Raw genomic sequence first — 27320 nt, forward strand, 5'->3', positions numbered from 1 at the left:
CATCCTGATACTACAGAAAAACCTCAACAAACAGTTATTTTGGGAGCCAGGTGAAAAAGCAGTGTTGGCAGGAGTGGGAAGAGTTTACCTCAAATACTTATTGAAAAATCCTAAAACTATTTAGGTTGGTGTAAGCAGTAATTCGAATGGGAGATTATAGAAAAGCAGTATTCTCTTCGCTAAATCACACATACATCATCGTCTTGCTACTATATTGGAGGCACAGGGGTGGGATTTTTGAAGAAAAGAAAATCTTTGGGGAAGATCCATTCTGCCCAGCCGTATTAGCAATAAGCCTCCAGCCTCGCGTCACCGAGTGTGCTATATAGACATTATATTGGTGTCCAGTGGCGTGATATTATATATATATATTCCTTTACAGTGGTGTTCAGCTATGGGGTATATTATATAATCCTTTACAGGTTGCGTGGCAGTGGAAATTTGAACATGGGCTGCAATTGGCACCCGGGCCAGACTTTAGACATATATTTATTTATTTAGGGCATTTGTACCCCGTCCTACCTCGACCACTGCAGAGGGGCTAACAAACTGGCACCCCATGGTGCCCACAACCGAAACATAAATATACAATTTAAATAATAATATAGCAATAAAGCAGAATAAAAACAATCAAACAGTCAACAGTCACCATTTAAAGTCATTGTCCAAGGAGTAGTCAGTTCCATAAAAGCTGTCACCGTCAGTAGGTCAACCTAATCTACAAAGGCCTGATCCCATAGCCAGGATTTCACTTCTTTTCGAAAGGTCACGAGGGATGTAGCAGATCTAATTTCACTTGGGAGGGAATTCCATAGCTGGAGGCCACCACAGAAAATGCCCTGTCCCTTGTTCCCACCACGATTGCAATAATGGGGGGACAACAAGCAGGGTCTCCCCGGATGATCTCAGGGCCCTAGGTGGATCGTAGCGGGAGATATGTTCGGACAATGAAACTGGGCCAGAACTGTTCAGGGCTGTATAGGCCAAAGCCAGCACTTTGAATTGTGTTCAGAAGCTGATAGGCAGCCAGTGGAGCTAGCGTAACAAGGGCATTGTGCGCTCCCTGTACCCAACTCCGGTGAGCAACCTGGCTACTGAGTGTTGGACTAGTTGAAGCTTCCGGGCAGTCTTCAGAGGCAACGCCATGTAGAGTGCATTGCAGTAGTCTATTCAGGATGTAATTAGAGTGTGGACCACCGTGGCCAAGTCAGACTTCCCAAAGTATGGGTGCAGCTGGCACACAAGTTTTAGCTGTGCAAAAGCTCCCCTGGCCACAGCCGAAATCTGGCGTTCCAGGCTCAGTAATGAGTCCAGGATTACTCCCAAGCTGCAAACCTGTGCCTTCAGGGGGAGTGTAACCCCATCAAGCAAAGGCTGTAACCCTATGCCCTGTTCGGCCTTACGACTGACCAGGAGGACCTCTGTCTTGTCTGGTTTAAGTTTGAATTTGTTCGCTCTCATCCAGTCCATTACACCTGTTAAACACTGGTTCAGGACTTGAGCAGCCTCCTTAGTAGCAGGTGGGAAAGAGTGACACAGCTGGACATCATTTGCGTACAGATGAAACCAACCCCAAAAATCCAGATGATCTCCCCCAACTGCTTCATGTAGATGTTAAACATAGGAGACAGTACTGAACCCTGCGGGACTCCACATTACAATGGCTGTGGGGTCGAGCAGGTGTCCCCCTAACAACACCTTCTGGGAACGATCCTCCAAGAAGCCACTGTAAAATAGTACCTCCAAGGCCCATTCCCACGAGGCATCCCAGAAGGATACCATGGTCAACGGTATCGAAGGCTGCTGAGAGGTCCAGCAGAACCATCAAGGTCACACTCCCCCTGTCTAGCTCCCGGCATAAATAATCCACTAAGTTAACCAAGGCTGTCTCAGTACCATGTCCCGACCTAAAGCCAGACATGCCTGATCTAAGTGAATTCTCTCAGAAGCACATTCAATTTTGAAGGGGCATGGAGAATACTGAATAACCACAAAGACAAGAACGGTGTACATTGTTTGTTTTGTGATGGATCATTCTTAATATCTCAATATTTATTGAAGACAAGCACCAGACATTTTCTCCACTGTCATAAGAGTACAAGTTTCATTAAAGAGTGCACTATGACTATTGACAAAATTTGAATCTACCCTTAATGAAGTGTGTGTTAGTTTTCTGGGAGCTTATTTAAACACTGATTTTCATTAGTTTTATTAATGGGTCTGTGTGGATGAGAGATAATGAAATGAAATGAAGCAAAATGCCTGAAGAGTAAACTTGAAAAGATTTTTTAAAAATATCTTTCAGATTCAGGCAAAGACATTTTAGCATCAATGGCATTTATGAGCCTGTTGGAGTAGAAATCATTGCTGCTCAACTCAAAGAATAAGGAGGGAAGATGACAGAGGAGGGATAGACTAAGGGCAACTTTGTTAACTGTTACCTTTAAAAAAAACTATTTTAACTATTTACGATGCCATGAAAATCTCCAGCAAGCATGCAAATAATGAGGAAGTACTTCATTCGTGTCACAAATGGACAGTGAAGCGACAGCTCCCCTGGTGGCCAGAATAGCCTCATCAAAAAGCTGGAATGTTAAGTAGCCTCTGTGTGTCTGTCTATATATGTTGTGTGTCTACGGCATTGAATGTTTGCCATGTATATGTACATTGTAATCCGTCCTGAGTCCCCTGCAGGGTGAGAAGGTGGAATATAAATACTGCAAATACATAAATAAATATCCCTCAAGAGGAATCCTTGAAACTCAGGGTTGCTCCCAAGTCCAGATAATAAATTGACAGGCTAGCCACCAAGCTTAGTGACTTGTCCAGTTCTCCATGACAGTGTAAGTTAAGCAGGGAAAACCCCATAAAAAGGTGGAGGGAAATTCTTACCTGGTAACAAAGTGACAAAAGCTATTTATTGCATTGTGCAAGGAGGTGGGAGGGTGGGCTGAAGAATTTCAGGATGAAAGGTAGAGGCCAAGGCTGCCTTTTAAACACTGTCTCAGTCTCAGCTCCTCTCCACTTTTCCTGGCACATAATGCCAGAACAGATTTTATAACTGGCCTCCGTGCTCAGAAAATCAGCTAGCCCACACTTTCACATTGCTCTATGGTGCCAGAAAATGAACTACCAACAAAATTACAGAACACAAGCACACACACAAGTAACAAACCCAAGCATATGTTTTTGGAGAAGGAAAAAAACCCACACTTTTAGTTCCCAGAAAAACAAATGTGGTTGGACTGAATAAAAATCATACCAACCTTTCAGGTTTACAGCTAATACTCCACTGGATTCTATGCACTCTATCGGGCTTTATGTAGTTTTTCAACATATACCTCCTCTGTGTGTGTGTGTGTGTATGTCTATCTATCTATCTATCTATCTATCTATCTATCTATCTATCTATCTATCTATCTATCTATCAGTATCTATCTCTCTTCTAGTCATGTTTTCGTTTGGTCTGCTGTCTCCTGAATCTGGCTTTTTTCTTTTATTAATAGTGTATGGCTGTTCCTATCATATGAATAGATCTGTGGGTGTTTTCTTAGACACTACTAGTGTGGAAGGCACTTATTTGTTCAAATTTACCCACATAATAAGCACTTCCATTTTTACATCTCATTTGAGATGGGCATGAGGAGGAGTTTTGTGTGCAACCACAGTACTGTGACAGTCCCTTACACATACAGCTACATTATTAGCTATAACTTCCCCCACTAAGTAAAGATTTCCGTTCATATCATTCCTTTAATGGCAGATTAATCGTATAAGTTTTAAACAGTTTTATTGACTTTCCAGTTTTTATAATAATTGTATATTTCTCTTTTTCATCCCCTCCTCAAAGTGCTGTTAAAATTCTATCACAAAGACAGGACTTAGCTACTCCATTTTGTAAAATAGGCTTATGCCTCCAGTATATTGTGCAATACAATAAGATACGGGTGTCTCCTTCCTCTTTCTTGGGGATAGATTACTAATCTAGCAGAAACTCAGATCTGCTGCCGCCTCAACCTCACTAACCATCAGTGAAACAAGTCAGGCAGCTCCCTTTTTCAAGCAATTTGAGAAGCGATTGTATATTTGAATATTACCTTGTTGGCCAATATAGAAATCAAATAGATTATGTAATTGGAAGCAGAAGCAAAAACAAGACTAGGAGCAGATTATGGCACAAGACATGTAAAAATTAGAGTACAACTAAAGAAGACCAAGCCAACCATAATGTCAAAATACAATCTAAAGAACATTCCTGTAGAATTTTAAAAATAACATGAAATTTAAAGGTAATATGAAAAATAAATTTGCACTATTATACCCAATTGTCAAAGAGCCAGAAAACCTTTCAACTGAAGGCAGGAACAATTGTCAGTGAGGAACATTTAAAAAGTTTCAACAGGTGACAGACAAAAGCAGTAAAAGGAAGACAAAAAGAAAATGTAAAAGGTGACAGAAATAGAGTCAGACCCTTGACTATAACAAGGAGAACTACTATAATAACCAATGCAGAGAAGTAGAAGATGACAAAAAAAAAAGAAAAAAAAAAGGAGGCCTTTCCCACAGGATCCAAGAAATGAAAGGGAATTTGAAAACCAAAAGTGGGAATTCTCTACAATCTTCAGAGAAGCAAAGATGACTAAATTGATACTACCATACTTTGGCCATATCATGAGAAGACATGACTCTGTAGAAAAGACCACACTTTTTAAATTTTATTCATTACATTTGGCCCGGCCTTTAGTTTAAATGCACCATGGTGTTATTGTTTTAATGTTTATTGTTATTGCTTTAATGTTTATTGTTTTGCTTTATGAGTTTTATTGTTGTATTTGTTATGCTGTTATTTTATTGAGGGCCTTGGCCTTTTGTAAGCCGCACCGAGTCCTTCAGGAGATGTTAGCGGGGTATAAATAAAGTTAATAATAATGTTTGGTAAGATAGAATTCACTAGTAAAAGAGGAAGGCCACATTTCAAATGGAGATTTTTAACTAAGAAAGCCAAGACCCCAAGCATACACTCCTTGGGCTAAGAGGAAGAATACTATCACCATCATTGGGGTGGGGGGTGGGTAGATTTAATTTTAATACCAAATATTTCCAGCCTCTCCTGGATTACGTACCTCCCTCCATTCCCTACTCCCTGCTTCTATCATATTGTAAATTTTGCCCATGTATTTCAAAATGGTTGGTTAATCAGAGGAATTGCAGAGGTATGTGGAAAGTAGAATTACATTTTATTTTTAAAATGTGAATTTTATTCTTGCCTTGAATAACCTATAGTTGATTATCTGCACAATTCATTTTGTTGACTTGGTCATTGACAGTACACATTTCTTGCTCTACTCATATGCACAAAAGAGTTGCTGTTTATAAACACATAAATGAAGCAGTTCAACCTGCAAAGCATTATAATGCTTGTTGCCACTAGGAGCAGTAACAACAGCAACATTACAGTAATAAAAGTGCACACACCTTTCCATCATCATCATCATCATCATCATCATCATCATCATCATCATTTAATTACTTATTAATCGTCCTCCATCCAAGATGCTCTAGGCGATTTAGAAGCTAAAATTGTTCCAAATAGAAGAATCTTTCAAATAGAAGAATCTGAGTGATCCTAATCAGGCATAAGATAGAGTTTAAAACTAATTATGTATTTAGATGACCATCTTGTGCAGTCTAGTCATAGGAATGTAAACTAGAAGTTATGGGTTTGATGAGTAATTTCATGATCTCTTTTGGTTGTTTACAGTTTATTTGCTTATGGAAAATTAACATTCCCAATCTCTCTCTCTCTCTCTCTCTCTCTCTCCCTTGCTGATTTTTGATATCTTCTCAAAATCTTTTCAGAGAGTCACAGATTTTTTTAGGAAACTCTAAAAGTACATATTCTGAGAATATTTGCAGCTTCCACAGATTGTACAGCACCTCCAGACAATTATAAATGGATAAATCAGTTTGTATCTCAACTGTCTATTTTGCTTGTACTATCACATATTTATTTCATCAAATCTATGTGATCACATTAATCTATTTTTTACGTTCAGTAGAAATTTTGCTTTAAATATGGATCTTAAGATTGTTTTATCTCAAAACATTTTAATACATTTTTGGGAAGAGAAAGGCATTTATTGAACCATCTAAATATTATAGATACTTGTAATAGACAAGTCAACAAAGCAAGATTAAATGCCAAGAAGCACTGCCTTTGTTTGCACCAAATTACTCATCGTTTTCATAATTGGCAGGGTTCTTTCTTTTCACTCAAACTCTTGGGTTCCCCAGGAATAAACAATGTAGGCGATAACAAATGTAGGAGCCACATGCAAGACCTGGGAGCTGAATAGTCTCCAGACATTGAGAATCCCTTTGGAGAAGTAGTTGGGGAAAGCCCTCTGCTCAAAGGGAGACAAGTTGTAAATGATCACGTGCTGTATTATTTATTATATATTTATTTACTTCATTTATATACTGCTTTTCTCAGCCCTTAGGCCGTACCCATTCCAGGCTCCCAAAATGGCCACCCATCTTGGCAGGCTGCTCAAACTCACCAGTGGTTTCAGGTCATTTTGCTTGATAATTTGCTTCTTCTATACCTTCCCTCCTTTCCTAGAAGACACTTCAGTGATTTCGCTTTAATTACGGGAAAATTTTAATACATTTCTGAGACCATTTTGGAAGTGTAAAACCTGGTATTTTGCTGTTCTGCATATAAACCTGAAAACTGATGATTGACTCAGTTTGTGCTGAGATTACAAAGGTCCACTTCCAGAAGTATTTATGCAGCCAAGATATCAAGCCTTTTCCAAGTCTGGTTCTCTAAGGCTTTGCTGGAAACTTTGTACGCTCAAGACTGTTCCCTGTGAAAAATGCTCAAAGATACTGAATGCTGCCTTTGATTTCACAAAAAAGTTATACCTGCTTGAAAGTGCAACATTCAACATGAACTTCAAAACTGATATCCCTGGCACAGGAGATACCATCCTGATTCTACCTTTAGGTATAATGTTTCAACATTATAAAACGGATTGTAATGCTGCATGAATTGGAAATGTGTGTCTTCAAAAGGACAGTATCTGACAGGATTTTATATTAGTAGTACAGAAACCTTTTACGTAAATACACTGGTTGATTTGACCCACATTGTACACAGAAAAAAGACCTTTCTCAGAGGCAACATGCTATTCTTTCAAAACCACTTTTCTCCAAAACATTTGTGTGAAATTTTCTTTACCTCCAAATACATATTTTTCTCCCGTCAAAACTTTCAGAGGGCTGATACTCCGAACAGAGGAGGCTTCATCTCCATCAATGGTAAGGACAGCAAAATTTTCCTTTGCTAAGAACCGAACTTCATGCCACTGCCCATCATTGAGTCCAGCACCTGTAAGGAGAAGGACAGGAGATGAAAAAAGAAAGATTTCTTTAGTTGCATTATTTTGAATTGCTTCAGGCACTGGATTTAATCTCTTGGGTGTGATAAAGAGTATTACATTGTACACAGTACTGCAGTTAGGATAAAATACTTGTACATCATATAAAGGCATACAACCATTATTGTCATATGTAAATTATAGGAAAGTGTGACATTTGACCATCTGAAATAAATTTTGTGAATGTCGGAAATCCGGGTGAATGTTGACATAGGAAGCATCCATGTAAAATTATAGGCATACATACATCTGAAATACTGGTAGAGGGAGGATGGTGCATCTCTACAAGAACATTTATTTGGCTAAGATTCTCAACACTTAATACCATGTATACTCAGCTATAACTTATCCACAGGTCAATGAAAAAGGAGGGGGAGAGGGGCAACAGCTCTTTGACATTTTCCCACCACAGTAGACAGAGTAGGAGGATCTCTCTCTCAGGACAGACTAAGCTCTTGGCTTTCAGCACTCTATTCAGAGAAGGCAATAATTCCTTTTTTCATCAAAGTATTAACTCTTATTTAAAAAAGGAGTTATCCCCTTCTCTGAGTGGAGTGATGAAAGGCAGCAGCAACACTAGGTTTAATGTCTCCACCATGGACCTTCTCATGTGCTGTGTCTTCTCTTTTGGACCACTCAGAGTGGGAAGGTCGGTTAAATCAGAGTAAGCAAGTGGAAGTACAATTCCCTCTCCTGGTTGCCCAAGCTGTTTCCTGTCTCACCCATTGCTGCTGCTGTGACTGCTGTGGCTCTCAATGTGCTCCTCTTCTTGCTCCTTCTATGGCTTTTAGAACAGTAAATTGTTCTCTTCTAGCTCCCAGGCTTCCTGTAATGTTGAAGAGCTGTTCCAAAGCTGACAAGGGACATATATCCTGCCACTGTCAGATAATCATGATTGTCCTGCTACTCGGGGTCAGAGATAGAGCCACAAAAGAGTGGTGAGCTTGGAGCCATGCCGGCAGAAGAGAGGGCAACTACAATAGTGGTAGCATCAGGAGCTTAGTTGCAGGTAAACTACTACAGCACATAGGAGCACAGAGGTGAAGGGTGTTTCTGTGGGTGTTTGCCAGGGGAGACCCAAATTTATGTGCTATTCTGTATTTAATTCTGATAAAAATAGAGGGGGGTCATGGAGTCACCTGGAGCAGCTATGGAATGTTTGTGTTCTTGCTTGAAGGTGTGGCTATCTATACTTGCAGTATGTTCAAATTAGTGACCCTCTGGGAAGTTAAGGTCCAGCACCTTGAGGCCCATGCACCCACTCTTCAAAGGAAAAGTGGTTGCTTTCAACCCAGCAGAGCAAATTGTCTTGCTTGAGAATCACACAAGGAATCTTTCTGAGGAGTAATGACTCTCCAAAGACAGGAGGTAGATACTTGGAGCAAATTACAGAAAGAAGTAGAAAGACCAGGAATCATTTTTTTAGTTTGGGACTGCAGAATCAATTCAAAGCTCTCTGTAGCATTAGTGAGGGCGGAGAATAGGCAGAAGTACAATAGTGCCTGTTCTCAGGAAATGGGCAGGTGTCTTTGGAAAAGTCATCACATAAAATGGCTACTGCCAAAACTCCTAGAAGACATGTAGTGATGGTAGACTTCCTGCTGAGGAGGTGTTTGGACCTGACATGATGACTTGAGAGATGTGCTGGAGTCAAGATCTGAGATGTAACAGAGAGGCTGAAAAGCATAGTCAAGCCCACAGACCATTATCCCTTCCCAGGCATGTAGCTGGGGGGGGGGGGTCTTGAGGGGCTTCAGCCCCCTCCCCAAATTCTCAGTGTGGTGGTCCGTGTGAAGGCCTTACTGGGTTTTTTTTGTCGTGTCAGGAGTGACTTGAGAAACTGCAAGTCGTTTCTGGTGTGAGAGAATTGGCCGTCTGCAAGGACGTTGCCCAGGGGATGCCCAAATGATTTGATGTTTTTATCACCCTTGTGGGAGGCTTCTCTCATGTCCCTGCATGAGGAGCTGGAGTTGATAGAGGGAGCTCATCCGCCTCTCCCCAGATTCGAACCTGCGACCTATCAGCACAAGGATTTAACCCACTGTACCACCGGGGGCTCCGCGGCCTTACTGGTACATTATTTAAACTGTTATGTTTATTCATATCATGATCTGATTACCATGCTCAATATATCCCATATGCATGGGGGTATTGGGATAATGATGCAAAAGGTTTTCTAGGGTAGATCCTCAGCCCCCTCAAATCAAATTCACCTCAAATCAAACTCAGCCCCCCTCCCGAATCAAAATCCTGGCTATGGGCCGGTCCCTTCCTTTTGGTCCATGTGGAATGCAGTGACATTGTAAGGCGTAGTCTTTGAGAGATTGCATAGGATTACAAGACTATGGGTAGGAAACTGAAGGGTTTTGATGCCCAGGTCATCATTTTGTCTGTCCTCCCAGTTCAAGGACATGGCCTAGGACGGTAGAGAAGGATAATACAGGGTTAGTCAAATTGCATAGGCCAAACATACATACAATTGTATGTATGTTTGGCCTATGCATTTTGACTAACCCTGTATAAGTGAATATCTGGCTTTGCAGAAGGTGCCACCAGGAACAATTTGGTGTCCTGTTGCTATTCACATAAACAAACCTTTTTGGCCCCCTGTAAATGGGGGTTAAAAGCAAGACGTGGATTAGGGTTCAAATAAATCTAAATAATTTACTTCAGAAGAACATAACTTGTGACTTCATCACACTAGAGAAAAAATCCACTTAAAATCCTACAGATTTCTGGGGTTTGTAGTTTAGGGAGGTGCCTTTAAAAGCCTCACTAAACTACAAACCTCAGAATTTTGCAGGAGGCAGAAACTGGATTTTATGTGGATTTTTCTCTCTATTGTGATGAGGGTTTTATTGTTATTATGCAGATTTAATGGAGTAGGAAAAAATATACTAAGGAGCAAAAAGTTAGTTTTCAGATTCAGTGCGGTTCTTCTTTCCCTTTGATTAATTAAGAGATTATGAAGCAACAGTGCCTAAATTATGACCATTTCAAATTTGTAAATATTTCTCATCTGTGAAGTATATAGCTCACACTGAGAGGAGAATTTTTAAATGAAAATGGTTGCAGCTAAACATCAAAAAAACCAAGATTATGGCAACAAGAATGATTGACAACTGGGAAATAGAGGGAGAAAGCGTGGAGGCTGTGACAGACTTTGTATTTCTAGGTGCAAAGATTACTGCAGATGCAGACTGTGGCCAGGAAATCAGAAGACGCTTACTTCTTGGGAGGAGAGCAATGTCCAGTCTCGATAAAATAGTAAAGAGTAGAGACATCACACTGGCAACAAAGATCCGCCTAGTCAAAGCCATGGTATCCCCTGTAGTAACCTACGGATGTGAGAGCTGGACCTTAGGGAAGGCTGAGCGAAGGAAGATCGATGCTTTTGAGCTGTGGTGTTGGAGGAAAGTTCTGAGAGTGCCTTGGACTGCGAGAAGATCCAACCAGTCCATCCTCCAGGAAATAAAGCCCGACTGCTCACTGGAGGGAAAGATACTAGAGACAAAGTTGAAGTGCTTTGGCCACATCATGAGGAGACAGCAAAGCCTAGAGAAGACAATTATGCTGGGGAAAGTGGAAGGCAAAAGGAAGAGGGGCCGACCAAGGGCAAGATGGATGGATGGCATCCTTGAAGCGACTGGACTGACCTTGAAGGAGCTGGGGGTGGTGACGGCCGACAGGGAGCTCTGGCGTGGACTGGTCCATGAGGTCACGAAGAGTCGGAGACGACTGAACGAATGAACAACAAAGCAGAATATTCAGGAGATATACAATTAAGTTTGGTATTTTGGTATAAAATATTTTATTTCATTTTGGAATTGCGTTTTCTGCTTTTGTTCATGCTACAAATTATTTTAGAAAATTCTTAAGTTGCTTAAAGTATGCAGCTGCAAATCTCCTGCAAGTCATAAGAACTTGGTTTCATGTGCAAATTAGATATGTTAATGAAGCATATTCTGCCTTGCTAGAATTTCTTTTAAATGGCATTACTTTAAAATTGGGACTCTTGAGATTGTCACTTTGATTGAACAAGAAGAAACAGATGTTTTTGTTATAAGAGACAAGGAGGAAGAAATGGTTTAATGAGTAGTATTTTTTTCCTGCAACATCTCAGCATCTAGTAAGAAATAGTAAAGGATGCCATATGTTAATTATTCTTCCAATAACACTAAAGGAAATCATTTTAAAATGTCTTTATAGTTGAATTTAGAGATCAGAATAGAGTGAACTGTGCAAGTGGAATAAGTGAGTGCTAGAGCTAGACTTAATACAGTTAAATGGATCTTAACATCAGTCCATTTATTGACGGAATGGTGCAATAATAGAAGAATGCTCATTCACAAAACTCTTAATCTGGAGAATAGTGGATAATTCAATAAAGAATGCAAGCAATGTAAGTTAAATGTGAAGTATCAGGCTACATTAAAAAGCTTCATAGGTTTGGGTCACACACACATGTTGTTGCAGCTTAAGACCATTGACGTTTTGTTGTAGTTCAGCATGATGGTAACGTTGCTACTACTGGTAGGAGGGAGAAGAGGGCTGCGCAGGTGCTGGAAGAAGAGAGATAATCATGGCCCCGAGTGATTCTGAAACCTTTGAGGGCTTCTCCGACTGTGAAATGGGAGATGGGGAGGAAAGCCGGGGAGTCAAGCGGGCTACTCGCAACCAAGAGTCTGACGAGGAAGCTCAGAGGAAGCGTATTCGTGGTATACTTACCGCTCCTACAGAGGATGAGGATTTCATGGGCTTTGAAGGGAGTGATGGGACTGAGAGTGACATGGGGGAGGATGGGCTTGATTGGACCCGTGTACAGGAGATTAGGGATATCTGTACCCAACCCACCTCTAGCGATGACTTCAAGGCGTTTACAGGGGAATGGCAACCGGGGAGCACTTGGCAAGATCTAAGTCTTGACAGACGCTGGCAGAGGTGGAGGGATGGGCGCTTGAGTTCAGCTGCAGGGAATGGGGCAGCTGAGTGCGATGATGAAAGGGTGGGTAGCACCTCATCTTCTGATGAGGAACTTTAGGATATAAGTGAGTATTGTTTGCATGAATCTTTGCAGAAGGCAAAGTGTCTCTTTTGGGGTGTGAATCTTTGTTACTGCCAATTCTCAAGTTTGGGTCCTTGGACTACAGATTCCTGTGTTCCTGTGTTTACTTCTTGTGATTCCGTGAACAACGACTTCTACTCTACTGCTTTGACTCCGGAGTGTTTTGGACAACGCTTTTTTGCCTCTTGGACTTTGTCAACTTGCTTGCATCGTGCTACGATTTCGGACCGTTTTTGGACTGTGTTTTTGCCTGCTCCTATTGTGCCTTTGTACCTCCTGTGAACTGTGTTCACAGGAGGTGAACACAGCGGACACAGTATTCAGCGGACTGCTGAATACCGTAGTTAAACCGGATTGTACGCCAGGATAATCCGGGTTATATTTCAGTTGCTTTTTTCACCTTATTTTTGATATCAACACTTTATTTGAACCTAAGGCACTGAAGTAAGTGCTTTAAAGACTATTTTGTGAACAATAAAACTGTGTTTGGACTCTGCATCTTGTGTTTGGCTTCTTTAAGGCTTCTGGGTCTTGACACGTTTGTTGCTGAAAATTTGGGAATTAATGTGTTTTGTTGTAGACACTAGTAGTTCGCGCACATACCGCAACGAGCGCATGTGTCGTGTACCGGCATGCCTCGGGAACAACTGTGCTCAGTTTCCGCTCTGTAGCTAACCTGTACGGTTCTGTTCTGTGCTTTAAAAATGTTTAAGACTATCAACTCACCCGCCGCATGTGAGGTTCGCTCAGTGATACGGTTTTGTCAGCAAGGAACCTGCCTGCTGCAGTAATTCATCGACAGATTTGTGAAGTGTACGGTGATACTGTTATGAGCGAAAGCAAAGTGCGTAAGTGGGTATGACATTTCAAAGATGGCCGTGACAACGTCCATGATAAGGACAGCTCCGGTCGCTCTTCTTTGATTACAGATGATTTGGTGGCTTTTGGTGGCGGCAAGTTTTTATGAAGAGGGTATTTTAAAATGGGTTCAGAGGTATGATAAGTGTTTGAACAAACTTGGCAACTATGTCGAAAAATAGAGTGAAGTATGTACTTTCTGAAAATAAATTTACTTTTTTGAAATAAACTTTCGTTGTGTACTTATGTTCAAACGGACCTTACTTAAAAAATACCCCTCGTAATAGTGAGTTGCTGTACCTCTTATTGCTTGGAATCCTGCAAAGCAAAGATTCAAAGAGAGGTACACAATACCATATATAATAATCTCTGGCCTTATCCCTTGAGGTCATCTAATGCATATCTTTCCTTGCAGTGCTGTTCACCTCATGGGTCCAGATATGTGTTCTTTTGGAAGAGTAAACCAAATAAATTAGGCTTTTAAAAACAAAATTTTAAATACAAAGCCTTCATGTCTTTGCAGGCCCCACATACTTCCAAAAGCCTTTTTGTATATTTCTTCACTCTCCTTTTCTCCCATGAAAACTCAATCCAAAATTCAGTCTACAATATACAGGAGATACTTTCCCATATACTCAATTGCTAATTATAAGACCATCACCAGTAAATTAAGAAAACAAATTATCCTTGCATCATTCTTTATTCATGGTAACAACATCTTGATATTTAATAGGGGCTGTCATGAGTTGTCGATAAAGATAAATCATCGAGCTGCACAACTCACCAGATGAATGGTAATAAATCAGTCAACTGGTTATCCCAAAGGATCTTTTGACATTTTCAGTTAAACATGGGTGAACACAACTTAGTTTTCATTCCAACAGACATGCTGTTGCCACTAACAACTGTATCCAGATAGATGGCCTGGAAATGTCCTGGGGATGTGTGCGTATTAGAAATTCTATTCCCATGTAGAACATCAGCACATCATTTAGCTCTTTGTCATCTGTCTACTGCTTGTTCTCAAAATATGTATATAGTAATTGTTTTGTTTAAGCCAGAGTGTTCATGCAGAAATACTTCAGTATCACGAAAAGTTAATGCAACTATTAGCTTTGCTGTCACACCTGAAAGACCAGCAGAGCAAGAAATGCCTGCATTTGATGGAACAGCATAACTTTTGATAAAGTGGCATGCTGTTGCATTGTCAACCAGTGTTGTGGTTACATGCTGGGAAAACAATCTATTAAATTAGGGAAGAGAATGAGGCTACATGTAATACTTGAATGTAGTCTGGCCTAGCTTCTGGAAACACTACTTTAAGTTTATTCACATTGTGAAAAAAAAATCAAGGAATCTGTCTCATGGATGACCAAGCTTGTTTGTTTGTTTGCTCAGAGATCATATTTTTTTCAAATCTTATAATAAGACTAGCTGTACCCACCACGCATTGCTGTGGCCAATCTTCCCTCCCTCTTTCTCTCCTCCCTTCCCTCTTTCCTTCCTTTCCTCTTTTTCTTTCCCTATCTCTCATCTTTCTTCCATCTCTACATGTTTCTTTGCTCCCTTTCTTTGCTCTTTGGTTACATCTTTCCTTCCTTCCTTCCCTATCTTTCGTTCCTTCTCTCCTTCCTCCCCTCTCTTTTTCCTTTCACTTTTTTATTTCCTTCTCTCCTTCCTTGCTTCTCTATCTTTCTTTCTTTCCTTCTTTCCCTCACTGCTTCTCTCCTTCCTTCCTTCCCTCTTTCCCTCCTTCTCTCATTACTTCTTGACTGTCCCTTCCATTTAATATTGTATTTATATCTTACATAGAAAGAAGGAAAGGAAGAAGGAAGGAAGGAAGGAGGGAAAGAAAGAAGGGGGATGAAGAAAGGTGGGAGGGAAGGAAATGAAGGTGAAGGAAATGAAGAAAGGGAAAGAAGAAGGAAAGGGAGAGAGGAAGGAAAAGAAGGAAAGAAAGAAGGAAGGAGGGACAGGAAGGAAGGGAAGGAGGGAAAGAAGGAAAGGAAGGAGAAGGAAAGAAGAAAAGGAAAGAAAGGAAGGGAGGAAAGAAGGGAAGGGAGGGAGAGAAGAAAGGTCCTTCATTCAAGCACCGTGGACCTTCCTCGCCGCCACCTCCTCCTCCTCCTCCTCCTCCTCCTCCTCCTCCTCCTCCTCCCCTTCTTCCTTGCTCTGTTGCTGCTGCTGGCACTCATCCACCCTTTCCCACCCTTTCCTCTTCCAATAGGGAAAGGAGGAGGAGACTGCCTCCACCTCCTCCACTCCACTCGCTTGTGTGTGTGTGTGTGTGTGGCCGTGCACGTGCGCCTTGCTTTAACAGCCGGCTATTCCCCCGTGAGGAGGAGGAGGGGGTGTGGCCATGGGTCTTTGTAGACATGCAGTTTCTCCTTTGTGGACATGCAGTTTATAAGTCCTTTCTGCTTTTGGTTTTCATTGTTTTTTGAGTGGAAAACATACATTGGGTTGTTAGGGACATAGTGTCCAAATTTGGTGTCAATTGCCCCAGTGGTTTCCGAGTTGTGTTAATAGCACAAACAAACATTACATTTTTATTTATATAGATAGACTTAGAATTTCATCATCAATGTTTATTTTAAAAAATCATAATGAAGCTGTTACTAATGTATGAAGGACAATAATTCTCCCACTTGGGAATCAAAGGAAGCAAAATACTATTCAATTTATTAATAAAGGTTTTATTCAACATTGTAGACCAGGGGCCCTCAAACTTTTTAAACAGAGGGCCAGGTCACAGACTCTCAAACTGTTGGAGGGCTGGATTATAACTTGAAAAAAAACCATGAATGAATTCCTATGCACACTGCACATATCTTATTTGTAGTGCAAAACACTTAAAACAATACAATAATTAAAATGAAGAACGATTTTAACAAATATAAACTTATTAGTATTTCAGTGGGAAGTATGGACCTGCTTTTGGCTGATGAAATAGGATTGTTCTTGTTGTTGTGTGCTTTCAAGTCATTTCAGACTTAGGTTGATCCTGAGCGAAGGCCGGGTAAGTGGTCTTGGAGGGCCATATGCGGCCTTTGGGCCTTAGTTTGAGGACCCCTGTTGTAAACCATTCCTGCTGTGACTCTTCCATCTTTCTTGTATCAGCAATGCATGTGGAACTGAGAGTCCAATATTGGTAAACAAGTATTCATCTACTAAAAAAAACCCTGATGCATCCTGAGGCTAGAAGTTTGAGACAAATTTCTTATCTGAGACTGCAGCCTGACTGCAGGAGCGGATGCGAAACATGAGAAAGCCAGCAACTCTCCCACTTGGGCTCCACATCCCCCCTTTCACAATAAGATCATAATGGAAGGAGGGGAAAGAAAGGGAAAGGAGAGAAGAAAGGAAGAAAAGGATTGGTGAAGAGAAGAGAAGAATGGAAGGAAAGGTAGAAGGAAAGAAAGAGGAAGGAAGGGAAAGGAGGCAGTGATGGGAGAGGAAAGGAAGGGAAAAGGCAGGGAAGGAACAAAGAAAGAAAGAAAGAAAGAAAGAAAGAAAGAAAGAAAGAAAGAAAGGGGGAAACAGGTGAAGGGAAGAGAAGAATATAGAATCAGAGAGTCCTAGAGTTGGGAGACACCTGGTGGGCCATCCAGGCCAACCCCATTCTGTGAAGAAGCAGGAAAGTCACATTCAAAGCACCCCCAACAGATGGCCACCCAGCCTCTGTTTCAAAGAGGCTTTTGGGGTGTTTTGGCCAGCATGAATATAACTGAAAAGTCTTGCAGCTTCAGTGGCTGCTTCTCATTACTTTATTTTCCATACCACCTTGCACCTTAAGAGCATGGCTTCTACTTTGGCAGAAAAAATGAAATGCAAAGATACAGAATGGGGGATGCCTGGCTCGAGAGCAGTACGTGTGAAAAAGATCTTGGAGTCCTCGTGGACAACAAGTTAAACATGAGCCAACAATGTGATGTGGCGGCAAAAAAAGCCAACGGGATTTTGGCCTGCATCAATAGGAGCATAGTGTCTAGATCTAAGGAAGTAATGCTACCCCTCTATTCTGCTTTGGTTAGACCACAATTCAAGAGAGATATTGACAAGCTGGAGTGTGTCCAGAGGAGGGCGACTAAAATGATCAAGGGTCTGGAGAACAAGCCCTATGAGGAGCGGCTTCAGGAGCAGGGCATGTTTAGCCTGAAAGAGAAGGCTGAGAGGAGATATGATAGCCATGTATAAATATGTGAGAGGAAGCCACAGGGAGGAGGGAGCAAGCATGTTTTCTGCTTCCCTGGAGACTAGGACACGAAACAATGGCTTCAAAGTACAAGTAAGGAGATTCCATCTGAACATGAGGAAGAACTTCCTGACTGTGAGAGCCGTTCAGCAGTGGAACTCTCTGCCCCAGAGTGTGGTGGAGGCTCCTTCTTTGGAAGCTTTTAAACAGTGGCTGGGTGGCCATCTGTCAGGTGTGATTTGAATGCAATATTCCTGCTTCGTGGCAGGGGGTTGGACTGGATGGCCCATGAGGTCTCTTCCAACTCTTTGATTCTATGATTCTATAATTATCAATGTCCAGGACTGAAGGAACCTTTCTATAGAATATTACAAGGTCACCAGGTGTCAATCCCTGGTCGAAAGAAAAACTCACTTTGTATGAAAGACATATATAGTTCTGAAGTCTCAACACAATTTATATATGTAGTTCACTGCAGTTTTCTTTATCTTCCCCCTATAGATTTTGTAGTCTCCTAAAAGCTTTACAAAAAGGCAAATGACCTTTAAACACTGACAGAGTTTGTCATGCTAGTAATTAAAAGCTGACATGTTCTTGAATATTTGTAATTAGAGTAATATGTTTGTTGAGGGTTCCCAGTTTGTTCAGCACTTCATAAAGGGGAAAGCATTCATTACATATTTCTTTGTTAATGATCTTTATAAAAAGTAAACATGGGGAAAACATTTCTTTTCAGAATTGTTTCTATTGCAGCTTGGACCAAGTTCAGTCACCAGTAAGTGAGGCTTGGTTCTTTGTATTTTAGTAGCTTGAATTTGTTCTGACTGTGTGCCCTAGGAATCATCAGAGTTCATCCCAATATTAATTAAAATTATGCTAAATCAAAATGAGTATGTTTCAGAAGGTTTCTGTAGAAATTCAATGCTTTGGGGATCTTCTGCTGCATTAATAAGTCTGCTTATGATAAAGCTGTTTGAATTGCACATTAAGAAATCCCAGTGAGGCTTATATTTTCACAGAAAGAAATCTGCAGTTTGCAAGAGTTTTTAAAATGTTCGTAGAATTTAATCTCGATATCTGACTGAGTGTTGAATAGCAAAGTTGTCACAACTATTTTTAATCCTGGAGTCACCAAATTAAGCATCTCGGGAAGATAGGGTGGATTATTATTATTATTATTATTATTATTTTATGACCCATGGAGCTGAACACAGAAATGTCGCCAGTGGCCTCAGTCCTTTGGCGCTAATCTAATATTTTAAAATCTAATCTAATATTTTAAAAATGTTATTTTATCTTCATACTAGTTTATGCATTTCTTGCTTATTTATTGTATGTTTTGGGGTCTGCTGTTCATTGCACATTATCAGGTGACACAGTCGGTGCAATGATTTAGCTCTAATTTGTGAAATGTAAGCTCCAGAAAAATGAAAACAAAATACTGTGTTTATAAGACATAAAATATGCATAAAATATGTGTATTAGGGAATGTATCACTCAGAACTTATGCTTGGGCAGAACACTAGTATAACTATTTATTTATTTATTTGCAGTATTGGTATACCACCTGTGATGAAGTGTGAATTTTAATCTACAGTTATGTATAGATAGGTGTTTAAAAGGGTAAGTATTTAACATAGCATAACTGGGGGGGGGGGGGAATGGTAGCCAGCTCAGCTCACTCTGAGCTGGGTTGCCATGGAAAAAGGGGCAGAGCCAACTGCCACTTGGCAGGGCAGGCATTTTAAAACGGTCAGTCTGTAGTCTGAGAACTGCAGGAAAGGCTGGTTCTACAGTGTTGAGAATCAGGAAGGTTTAGGCTTTTAGCCTGTGTGGTTTAGATAGGTCAAGTTGACTTATTTAGATTAGTAGTTAGTGTATGAGCAAAAAGGGGGAGAGAACCCCAGTAAGCATTTTTACTGCAACAGAAATAACACAGGGAAAGAATAAGCTGGTACGTGAAGTGAACTGTTAAGGAAAGAAACTCAGTTTGATCTGGCCGGGGTGGTCCATGCCTTGGTCACCTCCAGATTGGACTACTGCAATGCGCTCTACATGGGGCTGCCCTTGAAAATGGCGCGGAAGTTCCAACTGGTCCAACGAGCAGCGGCCAGGATGCTAACTGGGGCCCCTTACAGAGAGAGATCAACCCTCCTGTTCAAGGAGCTCCACTGGCTGCCATTTATTTTCCGAGCCCAATTTAAGGTGCAGGTGCTTACCTACAAAGCCCTGAACGGTTTGGGACCATCCTACCTGTGTGACCGCATCTCCGTCTACGAACCCACGCGTTCACTTCGGTCATCTGGAGAGGCCCTGCTCGTGATCCCGCCTGCGCCGCAAGTGCATTTGATGGGGACACGAACACCCTCCCCAAAGATCTTAGACAGGCCCCTACATTGGCAGTCTTCAGAAAGAACTTGAAGACCTGGCTGTTCCGAAGTGCCTTCCCAGAATAGGAAACCTCCAATACCAAGTCCCAGACGCACTTTATTAAATATAAGATTGCCGCACTTGCTCTTGCACACTGCACTTGCCCTATAAGCCTTATATACCACCTGTCACATCAGCACTTTTAACCCTGTACCCATTACTCTGGCCCGGCCCAGTTTTATTGTGTCTTAGTGTATTGTTTATTGCTTGTTGTTATATTGCTTTAATTGTTTTTAATTTGCCTTAGGTTTTGTATTGAGGCCTTGGCTTTTGTAAGCCGCATCGAGTCCTTCGGGAGATGCTGGCGGGGTACAAATAAAGTTTAATAATAATAATAATAATAATAATAATAAATAGTTTGAAGAAGAATAAGTTTAAATCTGTGAACGGAAACCTTTGAAATCCCTATTTGGATTTCTTTTTTAAAAAAACTCATGGGACTGCATGAGCTTGGACCAACAATATGTAAGATATACTTTTGGGTCTAGCTATACTATACTAGATAGACTTTTTTGGGTCATGACATACTTAGGGGTGATTTTTACATTTCAAAAGTAGCAAAATTGCACTTCCTCTTTGATTTTATCCCACACTACTCTGATATCATGTATATGTTGAAACATCAAAGATGGGATAAGATCTTGTACAAAAAAGCCGCAGCAGCATCAGTGAACAGATTGAAGATAAATAGTTATTGGTTCAGTTCTCCTTCAGCCCTTCCCCTTATATGTAATTTCTGCAGTACATAGTGTTGCTAACGTTCAAGCAATATTTATCCGATTACTAACAGGAAAATGTAATAGTTGCACATTTATATCAAAGGTTGTAAAAAATATATATGGCCTTGACTACATCTATGCAACAATTCTCAGAAAGAATGGAAAGAAAGCAACATCGTTTCAAGGAACCCTGTCAATAAAGTAATCATACAGGCAATCCCCAAGCTACAAACATCTGACTTACAAATGACTCAGGAAGTGGGATGTAAGGATGATCTGGCTGCGACATCTGTCACCCCATTGATCGCCAGGGTTGATTCGGCTGATCTGACTCAGGAAGTGAGAGAAATCTACCCCTCGGAAGAGAAATTCATTCCTGGAAAAGTTCTCATGGGGAAAAGGTGCCCCCACTGAAGCTTTCTAACTAACCCTTGTTTCCACAATAAGTCAATTTTTTCAAAATTCAATTGGGTGTGCATGGGTGATACACCTCCCTCCAGACAACCAAAAAAGACACATCCACAAGATGAATTGGAGTGAAATTTGGCCACAACTCATTTATTGATAACAGGACCAAGGGTTGGCAGCCATGCATGTGTCCTGGATCAAGAATCAGGCAGCCTGCTGCTGTCTGATGTTGCTACAAGCCTGGGTGCCACCGTCACAATACCGGTCAATAGGCATGTAGCCGGGTGGGGGGGGGGGCTTGAGTCCCCCCCCCCCAATTCTCATGGTGCTCTGTGTGAAGGCCTTACTGGTACATTATTTAAACTGTTATGTTTATTCATATCATGATCTGATCACTATGCTCAATATATCCCATATACATGGGGGTATTGGGGTAACGATACAAAAGGTTTGCTAGGGTAGACCCTCTTTCACTCAGACTCACCCCCCCATCAAACTCAGCCCCCCCCATCAAAATCCTGGCTATGGGCCTGCCGGTCAACATAATTTCGGCACCCCAGGGGTCACAGATATTATCCCCCCTTCCACCAAGGGGCGATAACCGGTCAGATCCAGGGCCCATGCCACACGCCAAACACAGAGTTGTGACAAGTTAAACAATAAGTTTACAAAATAGGTTAACATAACAGACCGACAAAATTCCGGAAGCCAACTAACATGCAGGGTGGGTAGGATGGAAAAGCTGGAGCAGGCCAAGTGCCTGCTCGTAGGCCTTGGGCAGCCTTAAGTAGGATGCCCGGGCCAAAGCCAGAGGCTGGCCCCAGCCACACCAGCAACAGGGCGGGGCCAGCTCAATCATAATCCAGGAGGCCCGAACGGCGGGAAACTTTCCCGCTACTCAGGGGGCTTCTGGGAAAAAGTAGCCCCCTGGTACTAATGGCGGCGAGGACACCCTGCGCCACAACCTGCTTGGCCCGGTAAGTCGGGCCAAGCCATTTATCACAGGGACAGAAAGTGTAGTGAAATCTTGTGAACAGGGGCACAGACAGCAAACAAACACTCCAGAAGTGTTAATCCTTCCCTATGCACCCATCTTGTTTGTAACTTGGGAACTGCCTGTACAATGAGTGTTAATCATGTAGGTATAAGTCTGAATCCCCATCACATGTTGATGACAGAGAGACCAGTGTTTTCACATCTCGTAGATTATTTGTTCAGTACTAAAATAAGAAGACTGCTGATATTTAAGGCTTAGTAAAAAGCCCAATGGCACCAATGATTCTAAATGTCATGGTCTTTTCTTCACACAGCTGAAAGAAATGCACAGCAAAGGATGTATTGTGCAATGAGCATGAAAGGAATTGCTGGTGTATTTCAGAAGGTGATAGAGAGTATAAGCAAAAAATAAATTGTGAATGAGAAGATATTAACAAGTGTACATGGGGTTATTCTAGCTTTTTTGTTTCCTTCTTTGCTAAGTCTATCATATTTTAATCTCCATTTCAGGTGATCAAATGAAATAGAGAAGTTATATAGCTCCTGGATAAGCTGACAGGCATAAATTTATTTTATTTCTAGGTATTTCACACACATTCTTAGGGTGCTTCTACACAAACATTAGAATACAGTTTGTAGCCAGCTCAAGGGTGGAGTGTGCCCACAAAACATATACTCCCAATGCACACTGTAGCATGGATCAAGCCAGATACAGCACATTAAAAAAAACCCTAACCAGAAAGACGGAAACAAAAAAATGCACTGCAGTCAACCAGAGTGTATTCCATGCAGGGCTCAAAACTGCGTAATTCCAATTGGACATGGATATGCACATAAGCATATCTCATCAGACTAGTTAAGACTCCCTTCCCTGCATTTTCAAATGCAGATAGTATGGCTCCTGTGCTCAGTTCTTATCCTCGATCTGTGGATGTTATAGAACATGAATTTAGGGGTCTTTGCCAGGAGGAACGCTCCGGTCGCCCTTCTTTGATTACAGACGATTTGATTTGATCGCACACTCGAATCTTTGGTTTTTGTGGTCCTCTGTTAGGAGTTTCGGGACCAACGGGAGCACAGTTTCCTAAACCTTAGGTGTTCAGAAACAATGTTGTAAAGCACTGATCTCGACACGTCAGGAAATTTGTTTGAGAGACCTGTTATTGTGAAGCGCCTGTTCTCACGAATCCTCGCTTCAACTGAAGCCACCAAATCGTCTGTAATCAAAGAAGGGCGACAGCAGTGGTCCTCATCATGGACGTTGTCACGGCCATCTTTGAATTGTTGTACCCACTTACGCACTTTGCTTTCACTCATAACAGTATCAACGTACACTTCACAAATCTGTCGATGAATTTATGCAGCACAGAACAGAACCGTACAGGTTAGCTACAGAGCGGAAACTGAGCACAGTTGTTCGCGAGGCATGCCGGTACATGACGCACACGCTCGTTGCGGTATGCACGCGAACTACCAGTGTCTACAACAAAACGGACCTTACTTAAAAAATACCCCTCGTACTAAAGGCATTGTATTAAGGAACTTATATAGCAAGCCTATATTGCAGATAGCATGGAAATTCAAGTCTGTAGTATGTAAAGAAGTTTCCAATTTTCATGAGGGCTCATAGTTGAAGGAACCATAACCTCTTCAAGACAAATGCTTTAATAAAAATGTTAATTGTAAAGTATATACCAATAATCAAAACTCTTTCCCTCCTCTTTTTCACTAGGAAATAATGACTGCAGTTAATAATAGGTCATTTTTCCTCCCTACATACTGTACTATATAATAGATAGGGTTTTAAAATAATTATTAAAGTACACCCCACACACCAAGAACATAAAATTGCACAGCCTTCTCTTTATTAAGATTTTCAGAAAGAATCCAGTGTGAATGTAGAATCCCTGTACCTTTTCAACACAGTCTTACACTCAAATAAAATCCCATTAGATTACAGCCATAGCTTCACTGTGGGGTACGCCATAGATCTGCCCAGATCATTCAGTTTTTAAAGCTATATCTGTCAGTTCTGCTGCAATTGCATTAACTTATCTGCAGCATGCAGTATTCACTTCTCTTTGAAAGTAAGGAAAATATGTCTGATGTAGACTATAGATCTAGATCTAATACAGATGCTATCAAATGGAGGAGAAATCCTTCAATCTTTATGCAGGCCTTTTAGTGAAAATGCTGTCACATAAAAAATGCAGACATCTAAAAATGGCAAAAAAGTTGAGTTCTTTAAGAATCTTACCTAGTTCTACCTAGAAACCCTGGCAGCCTCCTATTCAAATACAGCAGTCTTTGTTTTGTTTAGGTTTCAAAATTAGAAGTTAAGTTTTGTTCATAAGTCAGTAGAATTCCCAAAGTACCAAACATACAATAAAAACAAAATACTATTGAGACAATTAGAATTAGCTCCATAGCAATTAGAGTGGGAACGAGAGGGTAATACCACTATATTGCTCAGACAAACATAAGACTCGTCCTACCAACCTACATGGCTGTAGAACTAAATCAGGAGTTATAAACTGCAAAATGTTCATGGACCATTTTTCAGCCACTGAAGGCTGCTCTAATAATGTAAAGAATGGATGTTTGAATGTATGTAGAAGAGCAGAAGAAACAGGCCTGGAGGAAAATACAACATAGAGTTCTTGCAAGGTATGATATGGGTCAGACTTGGCAGTCGAAGCAAGGAGGCAATAAGGTATAGCTGAACAACAATGGACCGAGCATGTAAGGAGTGTGCAGGTGTACCCCATTAGTCATGTGGCCTGGAATGTGGATGTCCTGAACTTGAAAAGAACAAGGACTTGAAAGGGACAGAACAGCCTGATTATTAAAAGAAGGAAAATGGATTTCGGCCTATAAATGCAGGGGACCCCAAGAACATGCACGCTTCCTGATCCGTGGCAATGGGAATGTCCGCATCTTCTCGGAAAAGACTGATCATATTTGCTGCAACGAGCGTGTGCGTCGTGTAGCGGCATGCCTCGGGAACAACTGTGTGTGTGTGTATGTGTAAATGTGTGTGTGCATGAGAGCTCTCCCTTGATGTGATTCTGATATGATTCTGGGATGATTGTATTTCAATAAATGTTACATGAATAGTATTAAAACCAAATTTGATCTCCAAAGTGTCTCATTGATCTAAACTACATTACTATTCTTTGAACACTCTGCACAAAAGAACAAGAACCTCTTTGGGTTCATAACAATAATCTGCCCTGAGTGCAAGTGATGTCATATTACTTCTGATTTTCTTTTTGGCGTTTTAGTCTATGACACTGGTTTGGGGGAATTTAAGAATGTTGAAGTTATGGGGGTCTGGGGGCCCAAATTGTTATGTTTTGTGGTTTTGATCCAGGAAGTAAGAATTAAAGAAGATGCATTGCTCGAAGGATACTAAGCAGTTATTCACTAGAAGCCTCTTCCTATTCAATGTAATTCATCTAGAAAATGTGGCGCAACATCTCTCTTCAGACTAATTATTATTATTATTATTAACTTTATTTGTACCCCACTAGCATCTCCCGCAGGACTCGATGCGGCTGAAGATGTGAAGCTCATGCCTTAACAGCGTACTTCCGAGGGGGGTACAGGCACTCTTTCCACTGCTGTTTTTTGGTCTTCAGACCCTGTTTGTGCTTGGTTAGCCTGCGCCGCATGGCACGAGTCTTCTTAGGCCTCAAGTCCAGAGGCTTGTACTTTTTGCCTTTGTAGAATTTCCGGAGATTTTCCTTCTGGGTTTGGTTAATGACCGTCAGCACTCTGGCGATAGATTTGCGAACCACCCGGATTTTGGAGAGTTTGGAAGCTGCTCCACTAGTCACCTTGGCAACCCGCAGCTGAGACAGCTCCACCTTCAGATCCTCCAGCTGCTTCAGCAGCTCTTCCTTCTTTTTCCCTCGCAAATCACGGGCTTTGATTTTGGCCATCGCAACGCTGAGGAGCTGCAGCCGCCGGCGAGGAAAGGAAAGGACGGAAGCCGGGAAGAGGACCTCATCAGACAAGCAGGCACAGCGGGGGATAGTGGAGGGAAGTGCCTTTCCTTGTTCCCTCCCATCGAGGTCTGTCTTCTGCGATTCCACATCCTTTCCCCCTTCAGAGTTTTCTCACTTTGTGCCATTAGGCACTTGTGCCTCCAAAGGTACTCTGGGCTCGATTTCTCTATACTGCCAAAGCCCCACAGAGTCCCACTGGAATTTGCCCTGTGTCATGTGATGGACTCAGTGGGACTCCATTTTGGCAGTGTAGAGTAATGGGGAGAAGATGCAGAGAAGACTACACATGATGAGGTAGTATTATAATGTATTTATACGCCACTTTATCTTCCTGAAGGGGACTAAAAGCAACCTGACATAAAAGCATCAGTATACAATTTAAAATATACAAATATGCAAACATTAAAACAGAACTGAATACAAACAACACTAAAAATTCACAGATAAAAACTATCAAAACATATTCTTTTGGGAAAAAAGAAGATGTAGGGGAAGCAGAACATAACATAATATTAATTCCAAATAAACTTAATGACCATCAAAAGAAAGAAGGAAATCAACAAATATCTATTTTTCTTTTTTTATACAGTTTTTAGAGTTTCAATTTTTTTCAAATTTTTCATTTCTCTCTCTCACTTTTCTCTTTCCCCCCTCTTTTCTCTCTCTCTCTTTTTCCTACTTTCTATACAAGCAAATGTTCTCCCACTTTCAATGTAAAGGAAATACTATCTTTAAATTTATTTTTTTCATTTTCTTTATTTCACATGATAATATTTCAATTAAAAAAACTTCCTCTTTAAAAGCCTGCCTGCATAAAAATGTTTTAGCCTGCTGCTGGGAGGATAGCGAGAAGAGGGCCATTTTGGCTTTCCTGGGCAGGGAGTCCCAGGATCAAGGGGCAGCCATTGAGAAGGCGCCCTCTCTCAATCCCACCAATTAAGCTTGAGATGGACGTGGGACTGAAAGAAGGGCCTCTCCTGAAGATCTCAGGGCCTGGGCAGGTTCATATAATGGAATGAGGTTAGCCAAATAGCCTGGACTGAGCAGTGTAGGGTTTTAAAGATCATAACCAGCACTTTGAATTGTGCTGGTTATGAGACCATGGCCATATAGCCCGAAAAAACCTACAGCAACCCAGTGATTCTGGCCATGAAAGCCTTCGACAATACTTTGAATTGTGTCCAGAAACAGACTGGC

General features: G+C 41.2%; 2 protein-coding genes across 2 annotated transcripts in view; both read right to left on the reverse strand.

The window, feature by feature from the left end:
- CNTNAP2 (contactin associated protein 2) overlaps nucleotides 1–27320 on the reverse strand; it is a 1109924-nt gene that overhangs the window by 305604 nt on the left and 777000 nt on the right. The window contains exon 9 of the mRNA XM_060781556.2: nucleotides 7244–7393. Within this exon, the coding sequence (XP_060637539.2) occupies nucleotides 7244–7393 (150 nt within the window). The remainder of the gene's footprint in view (nucleotides 1–7243; nucleotides 7394–27320) is intronic.
- LOC137097383 (large ribosomal subunit protein uL29-like) lies at nucleotides 25673–26113 on the reverse strand. The gene has a single exon (XM_067470164.1). The coding sequence runs from the start codon at nucleotides 26055–26057 to the stop codon at nucleotides 25686–25688; it is 372 nt and encodes a 123-aa protein (XP_067326265.1). The 5' UTR covers nucleotides 26058–26113; the 3' UTR covers nucleotides 25673–25685.

This window comes from Anolis sagrei, chromosome 6, assembly GCF_037176765.1.
Source record: "Anolis sagrei isolate rAnoSag1 chromosome 6, rAnoSag1.mat, whole genome shotgun sequence".
Taxonomy (NCBI): domain Eukaryota; kingdom Metazoa; phylum Chordata; class Lepidosauria; order Squamata; family Dactyloidae; genus Anolis; species Anolis sagrei.